At 44.0% G+C, this 13602-nt stretch overlaps 2 protein-coding genes across 15 annotated transcripts in view; both read right to left on the bottom strand.

The window, feature by feature from the left end:
- LOC148332794 (regulating synaptic membrane exocytosis protein 1-like) overlaps window positions 1-6799 on the bottom strand; it is a 35828-nt gene extending 29029 nt beyond the window's left edge. For all 14 annotated transcript variants that reach the window (XM_088303598.1, XM_088303606.1, XM_088303605.1 and 11 more), the window contains exons 1-2: window positions 6608-6799; window positions 541-754 (exon numbers count right to left, since the gene is read on the bottom strand). In XM_088303598.1, the coding sequence (XP_088159724.1) occupies window positions 541-754; window positions 6608-6774 (381 nt within the window). In that variant the 5' untranslated portion in view covers window positions 6775-6799. The remainder of the gene's footprint in view (window positions 1-540; window positions 755-6607) is intronic.
- Window positions 6800-8767: 1968 nt separating this feature from the next.
- Window positions 8768-11874, bottom strand: krt97 (keratin 97). The gene is made up of 8 exons (XM_088303683.1): window positions 11395-11874; window positions 11215-11297; window positions 10539-10695; window positions 9836-10000; window positions 9627-9752; window positions 9301-9521; window positions 9190-9218; window positions 8768-9093 (listed from the first exon to the last, which is right to left on the bottom strand). Exons 1-8 carry the CDS (start codon window positions 11782-11784, stop codon window positions 8987-8989), a joined length of 1278 nt encoding a protein of 425 aa, XP_088159809.1. The 5' UTR covers window positions 11785-11874; the 3' UTR covers window positions 8768-8986.
- Between the last annotated feature and the right edge of the window lie 1728 nt (window positions 11875-13602).

The raw sequence follows: 13602 nt of genomic DNA, 5'->3' as shown, positions 1-13602 counted from the left end.
TCCAAAACCCAAATTATTCAAGTTTAAGCAATTTCTACCGGGTGTGCAGCGCTCATTAAAGACGATTCCATGGGTGTGTCGATTCATGGCGTGCGATACGATTCAAGGATGGTACACTTTAAAACGATTCGATTCGGTTTGGTTGAAAATATTCGGATTTAAATGGGTTTTGGCTACACTCACTTTCTTACGTCATAATTTGAGCATCTGTCTAAATGATATTGTTTTGTAAAAAATGTGCAGCCATTACTCTCATAAAGTCCCGCGTTTGTGGTTTGTGGGACGAGCCACAACCTTAAACGCTCGCATGACGGGACAACTCGAGACAATGAAAACGACAGAAATGGTACAAAAGTGAGTTTTTGCATTCAGTGCTATTCCACAACAGTCCACCCTTAGAAAAAAGGAAACCGTCCGTCTAAGGGCCGACAGTTTTGGTGTTCGCAGAAAACAAAGAAGCAGATGATAAACTGACGGTTGTCAAAGCAGAAACGATGAAGGACGTATGAAAGTGGGAAAATACACGTTTGCTATTCTCACATTGTTGGAGCGCAGGGAGACTCGACCTCCACAACGGGCGCAGAATTTGGTTTGGCAGTAGGAGCACACGTGACCGCAGCCATCCGCAAACTTGGTCTTCCGGCAAATGCCGCAGGTGGGCGCGTCATCCTTGGGCTGCGTCTGCTGACGCCGCGTCTCCGCCCCGATGCGACGCACCTCCTGTTTATAGCTCTCAAACTGCTGGTGCAGTGTTCTGTAAGAAAAGGAGAGCGACATTTTGGAAATTTGACAAACTTCACAGAGACGGTGCAGAATAAAGACCTTGAATGCCATCACTAAAACAGAAGTATTATCTCGTGAATATGTGGAGCCCATGCCCAAAAAAGGCGAACTAAAGAACTCTCCCATTGAAAAATAGCCAAGTTTTCGCACACCAACTCATTGCATGCTGCTCTCACCCTCTCAGCGCGCACCATAACGCTGGCGCGCGCACCCCCCAACCACATTGCATTTCGACACTCATTTCTTTTATTTCCACCCCAGTTTAATCTGCAAACAAAATGAAAATGAACAAAAGCATTACAACAAAATATCTGTGTTTGACACATTTAGAAAATAAAACATGAAAAAGGTTTATTCATTTGATTTTTTTCAAGTTTGGCGGGCCGGGTCAAAACATTTAATGGGCCGCATGTGGCCCCCGGGGCCGTAGTTTGCCCACGCCTGCCTTACAGGCCCTTCTGACCATTCCTGCGTGGTACATTATAGTAGAATTTTCTGTTTAGAGGATCTGGTTTGGGTTTAAATCATAATTAGCGTGTATTGGAATTTGGACAACCCTCAGACGAATTTATCCGTACGTAACAACAACATGGTCGCGACGTCACCAACATGACCTTTGACCCGCATGCAGCTATCTATCCTGCCAATGGGAACCGGGGGGCTGAGCCAAGTCCAAGCACCATGGGAACAGCTGTCAGAAACAGAGGCTTCACAGTCGGTTGTCATGGTAACACGGCGGCGTCAACTGCTCCATGTCAGTGGGTGTCAGCGCACCAGCTGTTCCTGTTCTTAGAGACGCATTTTCCTCATTCTCCTATACCGCTTACCGCAGATAAAAGCTGCACTCGGCAACTCTTTTAGTCAAAAATAAATCAAGAAGTGGCATTTATGTCAACAGGCGGCATCACATCTGAGCTCCGCGGCAATCCTCAGAAAATATGAAGATATTAGTTGAACTTCCAGCATGACAAGATATTATGAGGATATGAAAATATTGCAAAATTTATAGCGCACATCTTTTGTCAGTCAATTACAAAACCTCTTTGCAGGATCACCAATTATTTCATTTTTTTTATTATTTATTAATATATATATATACACATATCGGCAATTCGGGGGTGGGCCCTTCCTGCCATAAAACCTGTTTAGTTCCAGGTTACTTCCAAAAGCTGCATCTCAGACAAGATGAATACACCAAAATTTGTTTCCAGTGACGGGACCAAGTGGCAAATGAAGGCTCGAAATGGAAAACGCCGGGCCAGAGAACAGTGGAAGGGAGAACACGATGCATCCGGAGCTTCTATAAATAACACGGGATGGAAAGAGGATGATGGAAATAAAGTGAGAGGAAGAAGAGAATAGATCATACTCCCGTAATCCTGTTTTATGACTTGAAGCCTTCCTGCATGGCGTGTGAAAGGACTAAAAGAGAGAAATGGAAAGTGAAATGCAACAGATGTTTGATTATTCAAATGCAAACATTATTTTTGTGTGTTTGTTTTCTGGCACGACGCGATGGTGACTTTTCCATCGCTGGTTCTCGCTTCTGTTTAAAGGATTTCAAATGTTCACCTCGGAACGCAAGCAGGCATCAAAGAACCCAGATGGCCCGTCTGTGACTATCTGGCAGGCAAGAATTTCTCAAAGCTTCACTTTACTTTCCTGGAGTCCCAAATAGCCCGACTGCAAGTCGTCATCTTCTCATATAAAGTTGCAACTTCTCAAGTTTTTTGTTAACTTGATGAGAACATTAGAGAATATTTTTCATGACCTTTCACCCACTACGTTTTGCCAGCTTAGCCAATGTTTGCCACACCCTGTTTTAGTCTTTCAGTTCATCCATCAAGTTGGTGAGTCAGGAAAAAATAAAAAAATAAAAACCGAGCACCTCACAACGGCCACGGTTCAAATGAGATTTTATTTAGATCCATTCGTCTACATGATTAGGATGTAGCCATCCAATTCCCTTCCACGCAGACGCACACGTACGCTTCCATATATGACATGGAACATACAAAGCTCTCATCTCACGCGGCCAGCCGGGGAGTGCCGGTGGAGTAATCACGAGCATTGTATAATCCCCTCACTCCATCTCAGGCGGTTGAGAGAACACCCACAAACAGCACACGCACACACACACACACACACACACGCACACACTCCACCACCACCACGACCACTCGTCTCTCTCTCTCTTCTGTACATAACCTGCAGCTTTGCAGCCATTGCATTAAATTCACAAATTGTTGTGCAGAAAAAAAAATATCGGCTTCCTAAAAGCCAGTCCATTTTTAGTGTGTATGCGTCCGGCCGTAAGAGTTGCGACCGACGACTCAAACGGTGACAAGCAAGCAGAAAAAGTGTTGGTGATGTTTAAAAAACAAACAAACGTTAAAAAAAAACAAAAACATGATCATTTCTCAAGTCTGGGGGAAAAAATGGTGTCCATTTTATTCATCAGATGTGAAGTTGATTTCATGATTCTGGTGACAGGCCTGGATGGAATATTTGGTCGCATTGTTAAAATGTTAAAAAAAAAAGAATTTCATGGCACTGTACAATATATTGTACAAAAAAGCCAGGTGAAAGTTGTAAGAAATAGTTTGTGGTATTGTGTGGTTTTATTTGTCATATTCCAAAAACAGGCTGATTTACTCCACTAGTGCAAAAAAAGAAAAAGCTTTAACATGAAAAAAAAAAGGATTGAGCGCTACAACAGCATATATGCAGCCAACGGAATATGTAAATATTTCAGGAGACACTTCCAAGTGGGCGCTATTTTTACAACTTGATCCATAATTCAGTATTAACATTTTTCTCCTAGAAACACTTAGATTTGCTGGGGAAATTGTTTTTCATTATGTGGGTTGTGACACAGATGACAAGCGAAGACGGGGGCGGGGCTTGGTGTCTTTTGACACTTTTTTCTTGGACTCAATACATCATATAGAAATAAAATGCATACATGAAAGAGCAAAGTCTCAGGTATTCATTTTGCTTCATTTCATTTTCACATTTTGGCTCAAAGCAGGCATGCAAGCAATCAAAGCAAGTCAACAAATAAACATTTTGGCAACTTGTCCTCAAATTAATGAGAAGGAATTTCGCAAACATACTCCACGAATACGCTGAACGGCTAACTTCAAAATAAATATTGAGTCAATGATGCCAATGTCATTTCCTGAGTAGACTTTTACTTTGAAGTTGGCCCTCGTGGTGGCACAACGGCTACCTTTTTTCCACCTTTCGGTTTTCTTTATCGCTGTTACAAAGTTGCCACCAACATCAACACAACGCCACCCCCAAAATCATATTCAGTCGCTAATTTAGGACGCTAACAAACGACTAGTTTAATTACGCCGTCATTGTACAATAAGTCTCCGGCGTTAGCGGCTAGCAGCTAGCTGTTAGCATTAGCAACTAGTGCCGGCCCTCAAACCCCCCCAAATCGGAGGTAGTGACGTTAATTATTACACATGGGCAGGCCTGAGAACTATTAAGGGAAGGCCACATGCACACTTTTCAAGGCCTTAGCACAGCAAAAAAAAAAAAAAAACACATCTGGAGTGAGTCATGACCGATAAAGTCGTGTATCTGGACACAGCCGTTGAAGTCTCAGGACTCAGGTCATGTGACTGGACATGACTGACGGCTTGAAAGGGAGATTCCGTAAACAGCAGGCAAGCGTATTGCCCAAGACTGAGCCAAGGTCAGAGACCAAATTTGAAGGTTCGACATGCTGCCGATTTCACCATCAAGAAACAGCAAATAATTGAACATAATATGGCCAAGATTATGCTAAAATTCGAAACGTGATAGATTGCTCTGAACTTTTGGCATCGTAATCCTTCAAACGGTGAGATGGGTTGGCGCATGACGTCCATTTCACGTTGATATCATCGAAGTTGGAGTTATTTTTTGCGTGAGCTGCAACAATCTCGTCGATGTGATCTTTTTTTTCCTGTTTGTCGCCATAAATCATTGATGAGCAATTTGTTCAGAGGAGAGCTTGCCTTAGGAAAGAAAAAAAAAAAAAAGAGAAGGTCTCCGCTCTGAGACTTTCTCCTAAGCGGCTCAAATTACGAGTATTGAGCAAAAGTCACGTCAAATCTTTGGAGTCATTCAATTCAACTCAAAAACAAATCGCCGAGACGTGATAGAACGGCTTACAAACATTCAGCAAAGTTTCAAACTCCGTTTCATTGACGTTCTGACTTCTCTCTGAGCGAAGAACTGCAAAACTCGAGAAATGAATGTCAACTTTTCATCAGACGTACATTATTTGCTGAAAGCTGAACGATATTCTTCTCAACCTTCGCCAAGCAACTGATGCTCAGTTTTGAAATCCGAAATCAAGGGGAGAAAATGTGGCCAGCAGGTATTCAAGAACTTGAAACAAGCGGCCCACAACTTTTCTTCCGCCGCGCACCGGTTTATCCGAGTCCGTAACGTTTGCGGCGCGCCAACCGGTGTCGTGGGGGCGCCGGTGCAGCTGGCATTTGGTTTCGAGCAACATGACGGCAAACGACAAAGACTTGTTTTGAGGTGAAGCATCATTTTTCTGTACGGCTGATCTGATCAATGATTTCCCAGATGACGAAAGCCATTAGCGACTGAACGTGAGCTTTGCTTCGTGGAACATTAAACACATGACTTCCTCTCAGGGACTTCGAGCAGCTTTCTGCCCTTAAGGCTGCGGCCAGGAAATGAAAACAGACATCAGAATTGAAGCAAGCCAGAGTGGCGGGATGCAGCGGCATCACTCTTGATTAGGTCCTTCAGACGGAGACCGGTGCGGCCCGGTTCTGCCATCAAATACAGTGATGGCAATTTTTGTTTGTTGCGTATGGAAGGAAGACGACTAGCCTGATGAAAAATCATTTTAACGTCAAAGTCCACGACGTGGTGACGAATAGCCGTTTCCGCGATTCCTATCACGCTCCCACTCCGGGTTATAGTTTATAGCCGAGTATCAATCTAAACGATTGGCCAGCTGAAAATCCTTCTTCAGGTATCAGGTTGATGACAAATGTCCATTTCATCAACGCCGGCAGCATTTCCAAAGCGCTCACAGAACACCACATCTCATCTCTAATCTGTGCCGTGTCCAGGCAGTTTAGGCCTGCTAATATTCCCAACCACACCCCATCTCCTTCCCTGCGCTGAGAGCAGCGCAAATGGTCGCACACACAGCTTCTCCAAGGTCTGGCGGGCTTGAAAAATATTTTTTTTTTGGAGCGCTTAAATGCGATGGATTAGAAAGGCATTGTTGTTGAGAGATTGACTCACACCGTTTACAACTTTAAATCTACAAACCATGTGCTCGTTGGAGGGAAAATTAGGAACGGTGAAGCGTGGGGTACAGACCCCATTGATAAAAAAAAAAAAAAAAAAGAGTAGGATGGATGATGCTATGATTCATCAGCAACATCGCCGCTGTCACACCCTATTCTTCTATAAATGAGAAAAAAAGGGGTGACCCCTTTTCAGGTCATCGCAAACCAACACTGACATTGTGTTGTTTGAAGATATTGATCCAGGCAGTGAAGCTATCGCACTATAGTATCTGCAAACATGTGACTATTCGGCGGATGGTGCCTCAACACAGATGGACTGCATATTTAGCGCATGCAACAACACATCTCTTGACGAGATATATAAATATATATATATATAGGAGGCTAGTTTACTAGATTAAATGGGCAAAGGGTGGGGGGCGAAAGAAGGGGGGGGGTGTTACTCGCAAACACGAGCTTGGTCAACTCAGCGGATGTGGACATCCTTCACATAGCATTAAACTTGCGACGAAAAGGGATGCTCTTACTTTAACATGGCTTGTTCTTTCTCCTCTTCCTCCTTTTGCCGAGCCATCACTGCCATGATGATTTTCCTCTCCTCCTCGGTGAGATGGCTCAAATCCGGAAGGTCCGGCATGGATGGCGGCACGGTGGGTGGGCGAGGGCCGCTCTGTGGCCCCACCGAGGCGGACATCTTTTCCACCACCACCACCACCGCCGCCGCCGCCGCCGCCACCTCCTCCTCCTCTTCCTCGTCGTGTCGTTTCGGCTGACAGGATCCTACGGACGTTTTCTCAGCCACACCTCAAGAAACGCTGCGCGGATATGGCGGCAGCGGCCCCCGCCCGGGCGAGTAGTGCAAGCCGCTCATCGTTGCAGGCACCCTCGGATGTGCTTTTTTTTTGGTCGGTGGTCGTCGTTGCCTCAGCGGAGCGTCTGCAACACCGACACTTGCCGGGTTTAGCAAGAGCCCATTTCCGCGGTTAAGGGCGACGGTTGGGTTTGCCTCCGCCGTCTTTTCACATCTGGAGTATCAGGATGATAGTGTGTGGTACAGGCGGTGACTGTTTCTCTCTCTCTCTCTCTCTCGCGCGCTCTCTCTCGCTCTCTCTCTCTCTCTCTCCGGACGAGGGGGGGGGGATCGCTTACTCATGTGAGACTGGGGTCTTCACTGCCATCCACCATAGGTGCAGTCGTGTGACGTAACGACTTCACACCCACACACATCTTAAATCCAGTCTAATCGTCGCATTCAACCCCTAAACACCAACGCGCACAAAAGCACATATCCCCCCCCACACATACACACACACATACACATACACCCCCCCAGACCGTCTGAAGACATTTCAGCACCAAGGAGAGCATATTCCCAACTATGTCCACTTTGATTGTTACAGTTGGACATGCCAAGGAATAGTGGGTTAGCGACCCAACCGTCAAAGTTAAATTCGAGACCGAAACGGATTTTCAAGTCATTCCTGCAACGTCTCCAGTCCAAAGAAAACGGGTTAAGGTCATGCGCGCTCGTGTCGCTTTGCCGCCCAGTCTCTTGAAATTGACGTCACCGAGGAGGTGACTGTGCCACGATGACGTCACCTCCCCCTGGTGCATTGTTTTGTCATCATATAAATCGTGACTAAAACACGTCAATCCGCCGGAACATCATTTTACTGCAAGATAGCAATTTTAGAAGTATAGCGTTAATCTCGTCACGAAAATAGAAATGTGGTTTGTCATCTGCACTGACTTGGATGTGTGAAGTTACGTCACATGCATTCTTTGGAATGAACGCCATATTCACAAAACGGATTGATTTAAAATTATATTCACTGCTAGCGTATGATAAATATTTTCTATGAATTTAATTTATAAAACAAATTGATTTCGAGGCAGGGGACACTAACACGATTTACATCAAGAGAAAGAAAATGAATGAATGACTTCTAAGGCCGTGTAGTTCACTTGCCACACGATGGCGCTATAGTAATAATGTTGCTGAAGCCACGCACTTCCCAGCATGCTTGTAAAGAGTAGATTCAGTTCAAACTCGCTCTTTATTTGCTTTATTTGGTTACAATTAGGTCCACACGTATTTTGACAATCAAAATTTATGATTTGGTCTGCACACAAAGCCAAAATTGCAATTTGAAATTCAGTGAAAATGTGATTGAAGGGTAGAGTTTTACATTGAATTTTAAATGATTTTTTTTCCTTTTTTACATGTCGACTAGCAAACGCTTCCATCTTTGCCGCATGCATAATTCTTTCCTAACATCTTTGATGTTCGTGAGTATTAACCCTGATTATACATTTCGCAACCCTGCATAAAGCCAACATGGCCAACAAGGAAAATGTACATCACATTGTGTATGAAATATCCTACACACTCTAAATGAAGTTGCCTCGCCTTTACATAATCGTTTTTTTGTAATTTGATTTAATTTTAATGAGCTATCGATTGGCGGTCGACAAAATGGCGTGGACCACTCTTATTGGCTGCTCGCTCGTGAATCAGTGCACGAGATGGACGCGACAAAGGTTTGTCCTTTCGGAAAGCAAAAAGCTTGACAGCATTGTTAATATTCTTACGAGCGGCTTGAACTTGAAACATTTGGCAAAACATTTCATATTTGAGCAAAAATCTTTTGAAGAGGAAGGAAATGATAAAAAAAGAAATAAATAAATAGTGTCACACAAATCATTTATTGGCATCTGATGGAGAAGACATTTGAGACAATTTCAAACCTGCCGGGAATTGCAATAACCGCTTTGTTGATGTTACTTTTGGGTGACTTTTTGACGCGACACAACAACTTTGCGTCACAAAGAAACAAATCCAATCATAAGTATGACATTATTGTTTTTTTTATGTTTTTTCATCTGTTGGTTGGGATCCGATGTTTTTACTTCTTGCGGACATCAACGTCCACATCTTCTGTGCGGGACACCACTTTTCCGTTCACCATCTCCTCAATCACAACTCTCCTTCTCTGGGTTATAACTGGTTGAGCTAGAGAAATAAAAGGAATAAAAATTAATATGCATATATAATGGCCACAGAAATTCACCCCCAAAAAAATAAAAAATGGTGACGTCATGCACTTACGTTTGATTTCTTTGACAATTTGGATGGTCCTGAAAGGAAAGAAAAGAGAAAATGGGGATGAGAGAATATTGACGTTGCTTTTTGTCGGTCAGAGCAAGTTCTTTGTCTTACTTGACATCTTCCCCATCCAGCAATCTTCTGTATTCGGCGATCTCCATCTCCAGCCTGCACTTGATGTCGAGCAATATCTGATATTCGGACGACTGCCTCTCGATGTCCATCTTCATCTGGCTCAGCTCACTCTCCAGGCCGTTGACTATGTTCTGGAGATGGCTCAGTTGCGCGGAGTAACGAGCATCTGTTTCTGCCAATTGATTTTCCAAGGCAGCTTTCTGTCAAGAGAGAAAAAAAAAAAAAGAGGAGAATGTGATCTTTGAGAGTACTTTGTGGTTGCGTTTTGATTTGATATCAAGACGAAACGTGTGATCTGCCGTTACCAGGCTAAGCTGGGATTGGAGTTCAATCTCCAGCGTTTGCAAGGTTCTCCGGAGCTCACTAATTTCAGTGCGGGAGGTCTCAAGGATCTGCGTGCTGCTTGAGACTTGCTTGTTCAACTCGTCAAACTGCGGGAGGTGAATGCCATACAATATTTAAGCGGTCGGACATCATTTGTGAGATTCGACGGGTCGTCTTGCTCTCTCCCGACCTTGTTCTTGTACCAGTTGTCCATATCGCGGCGGTTCTTCTCGGTGATGGACTCGTACTGTCTTCTGATCTCCTCAATGGTTCTGGACATGTCATCCTGGGGTCTGGCGTCCACTTCGACGTTCACCGCGCAGGAATTTACTTGGTTTCGCAATGCTGCCATCTCCTGCAGGAAGACGTTTGTGTGAAGAGCGGGAAAACAAAGTACTGGTTCTACAGGTCCCATTTCGATAGAAAATATATATATTTTTTTTTATTGTATATTTTCTTCTTTTTTCATATGGTAGCACTAAGAGGAGAGTGAATATCCGCCAGATGCCTTGAAGGTTTACTTCAAAATGTCTGTATGTTTAACTAAGATTTTTTTTTTTTCATTCCATGAACAAACATGCAAATTTTTATCTTCTCATTGAACAAATAGATGACTCCCTTGTGACTGACAAGAAACACGCATGACAACTTAGCATACCCGAGTCCTCTTGTGTACAATTTGTGGATGCACAAGAAAGTCCTCGGGACTTGTTGGATTAGGAACCGTGTCGCCGGGAGGCATTTGTGTAAATAGTTGGCGTGTGTGTTGAAGCTGGCTCCGTCTCATATGACCAGAATTAAAAGTATCACTCAAAATGCAAAGTGCCCGACGATGCAGCGTGTATTATATACGGCGCCGAAAACCGCCACGTTTTGGTGAGTCGACGAGTTACCTCCGCATGGTTCTTCTTCAGGTAGACCAGTTCTTCCTTCAGACCCTCCACTTGCATCTCCAGGTCGGTGCGAGCCACCGTCAGGTCATCCACGACTTTGCGCAGTCCGGCGATGTCCGCCTCCACTGACATGCGGACAGCCAGCTCATTCTCAAACCTGTCGGTTGTCAAACACACACGCACGCGTTCATGTCGGGACGCTCGCAAAATCGCTTGTTGGTTCTGCCAACAAAAGTCCACGTCAAGCGCCACCAAAACCTGTTGGACCCGTTTTTCCACCCTTAACGTCTGCGTGACGAGACGGCATCCCCGATTAAATATAATCTCCGACTGCTTCATTTAACACATCAGAAATATCCAATTTTCACAAAGGATGATGAGGTGAAGCGTAAAAAAAGATTCGGTGGAGTAAACAGACTTTTTGGTCCGAGTAAAATGTATTGGGAGAATTTTACGCAGAATATTCGACTCTCTGTTGACTCGGATCAAATCGTGTCTTATTGATCAAAATGTTCTTGACAAAATGGACCCTCCTCTCAATGTCGTTGCAACCGTCTTCAAAAACACTTTCGACGAATTTCAGAAAACGAAATCCAATACGAGTGCGGATTTGATTGCGCGGGTGTAACGAAGGAAATGTCTCCCGTCGTTTTGATGCGTTTCTTAATCCACGCACTTGATCCTGAAGTCCTCTCCTGCCAGTCTGGCGTTGTCGATCTGCAGCATCAACCTGGCGTTGATCTGAGCAGCATCGCTAATCTGAAACAGCATCCGAGAAAAACAAAGTGTAAACGCCGATCGACATGGGATTCGATCTTCCGTGATTTAATTGACGGCGCGACGCCGAGACACCCACCTTCCTGCGCAGGTCGGCGATGATGGCGTCGTACTTGGAGTAATCTCTCATTATTGGAGTCTGCTTGTCGTACCACTCGCGGATTTGACGCTCCAATTTGGCGTTGGCGCTCTCCAGCGATCGCACCTTGTCCAGGTAAGTGGCCAGGCGGTCGTTGAGGTTCTGCATGGTGACTTTCTCGCTGCCGGTCACCGCAAAGTTGCTGCCATCCATGACTCCGCCGCCGAGAGACCAGCCCAGGTCCAGGCCCGAACTGAGCCCGGTGCCGTAGGACATCTTCACACTTCTGCCGCTGGAACCAGAGTACAGGCTGGTAGCCCGTCGGGGGACGGACACGGGTGCAGAGGTCATGGACAGTGACGATAGTCCCGTGCGGATTGAGGCTGTCATGATGACTTCACTTTGGCTTGGGCTGAGCTTTTCCCGCAAATTTGTCAAAGCCAAAGAAAGGCGAGGAGGAGACGGATCTCGAGCCGGGCCGGAGGATGGATTTATAGTGCGCGGAGGGGGTGTGGCCCATCAGGTGGGTTGAGACCGAGACCGTACGGTCTTCGCTTCCACGCCAATGTTTGCGGAGACGTCATAGCCGACCGGGCGTGTCACATGCGAAGCAGCTGTCCTGGCGCACATCGCCGAGAACGAGTTTAGGCGCGTGAGACGCCGACAAACTTTTAATTAAACTTGGTTCACTCCTCTTCGGGGCTTCCACCAGAAAAAAAAGGAATTTTAACCTTAATATAGCGATGGGACTCAAATTGCAAATGATTTTTTTTTTCTTTGAACATAAAACATAAATTGGTCTTTGACATGTTTGGGAGTGAGGAGCAAATGTTTAAAAAAAAAAGAGGAATATCATTTTATGTTCATGAAAAACTCTAATGTTGGCAATTATAGAATAGAGCAGAAAAGAATAAATGTAAAATAAATATATAAAAATTTTTGTCAACGTGAAATAAGTTTACTGCTAAAGTAGAAAGTCAATTTGTTCATCAGTTTTCATGTCAATTAAAAAAAAAAAAGAAAGAATGAAAAGATCAACATTCCACGTCTAGCCTGGCAAGTCATGGCTCTGTGGTTCTCAAGGGAGAGGCTCGTTCATACTTTGTGCTATTTTAAAAGTGAAGGTGATAGTTGAACGTTTTTGCAGAAGGTATTTATTGCATCAGTTCATTTCAGAATAATTGTAAAAATAATATTTAAAAGTCCAATTTTATTCGTCGCTAGTGTCTCTGTTTATTATCTTAGATATTTGTATTTGCTTTCGTTACTTTCTAAACGAAAAAGACAATTTAAATTATACAAACACCTACACCTTCATGAATAAATCAAACTTAATGCGCTGCACGTTAAAAAAAAAAAAAAAAAAGTAGAGTAGCCAACATTTAAAACAAATGATTGTAGCAAACAATAAAAAAAAAAATAGTTTAGTTTTCTATGTTAAGTTTGACTCTTTAAAAAAAATATTTTCCCAATTCATTGGGAAATGTCTTGGGCGAAACCAGTTTACAGTTGATGACAACCGCAACAACTTGTTTGGGTTGTGCCGCCGTGTCCAAACTGCCTGTGGATCACAGGACGGCCATTATCTGATGGATGACGCCCATGATTGTTCCTCAGCTGGATAAACTGGCGGAATTAGTTATGTGACCAGTAGGTTAAGTTCCTGCTGCATTCCTCTTAACTGCACTTCAGTTTCATCACCAAAAAAATACAAATAAAATAATAACACATCCTCCTGTAGCGGCACACGCAAATTGTGCTCACTCCCATTGGCAGGTCAACTCCACTACTCGATTCGAACGCTGAAATTTCAAGGAGTGTCACTGCACCTGCCCGGACGCCTTGTGCAGGAAATACTTTCCATCTTGGAAACTTGCCACGAAACACACTTCCATAAAATATACGGTGAATGGGTGTCATTATGTGTTGTGGCGGCCAATCGGGTATTAGTTTCGAGTTAATTTACTCATTCACTGCCGTGGACGCTTATACAAGTCAAAAAGTACATTTGACATGGGCTGGTTGAATTTACGGATGCACCGGGCGTCCATCCGTCTGAGTTCATGCAGGTTTGAACAATTGACGATAAGGTTGACAAATTGCAGAAACGCTTGTCATGAAAATGTGTGTTGACTTGCAGCGTAGGTTTTTAGTTTCATACAAGATGTTATATCTTTGAATTGTTCATTTTGACCATGTATTAAAATG

The sequence above is a fragment of the Idiotropiscis lumnitzeri genome, chromosome 8 (genome assembly GCF_059441095.1).
Source record: "Idiotropiscis lumnitzeri isolate Australia: NSW breed Sydney's pygmy pipehorse chromosome 8, RoL_Ilum_1.0, whole genome shotgun sequence".
NCBI lineage: Eukaryota > Metazoa > Chordata > Actinopteri > Syngnathiformes > Syngnathidae > Idiotropiscis > Idiotropiscis lumnitzeri.
Note: the sequence above shows the minus strand (reverse complement) of the source record. Positions and strands in the feature narration are given on the sequence as shown.

Coding starts and splice junctions, on each gene's coding strand:
- krt97 (XM_088303683.1), bottom strand. CDS start 11,784: ATGACAGCCTCAATCCGCACGGGACTATCGTCACTGTCCATGACCTCT. Junction 10,696..11,214: donor GGAGAGGACTTCAGGATCAA/GTGCGTGGATTA, acceptor GACAACCGACAG/GTTTGAGAATGAGCTGGCTG. Junction 9,522..9,626: donor TCCAATCCCAGCTTAGCCTG/GTAACGGCAGAT, acceptor CTCTCTTGACAG/AAAGCTGCCTTGGAAAATCA.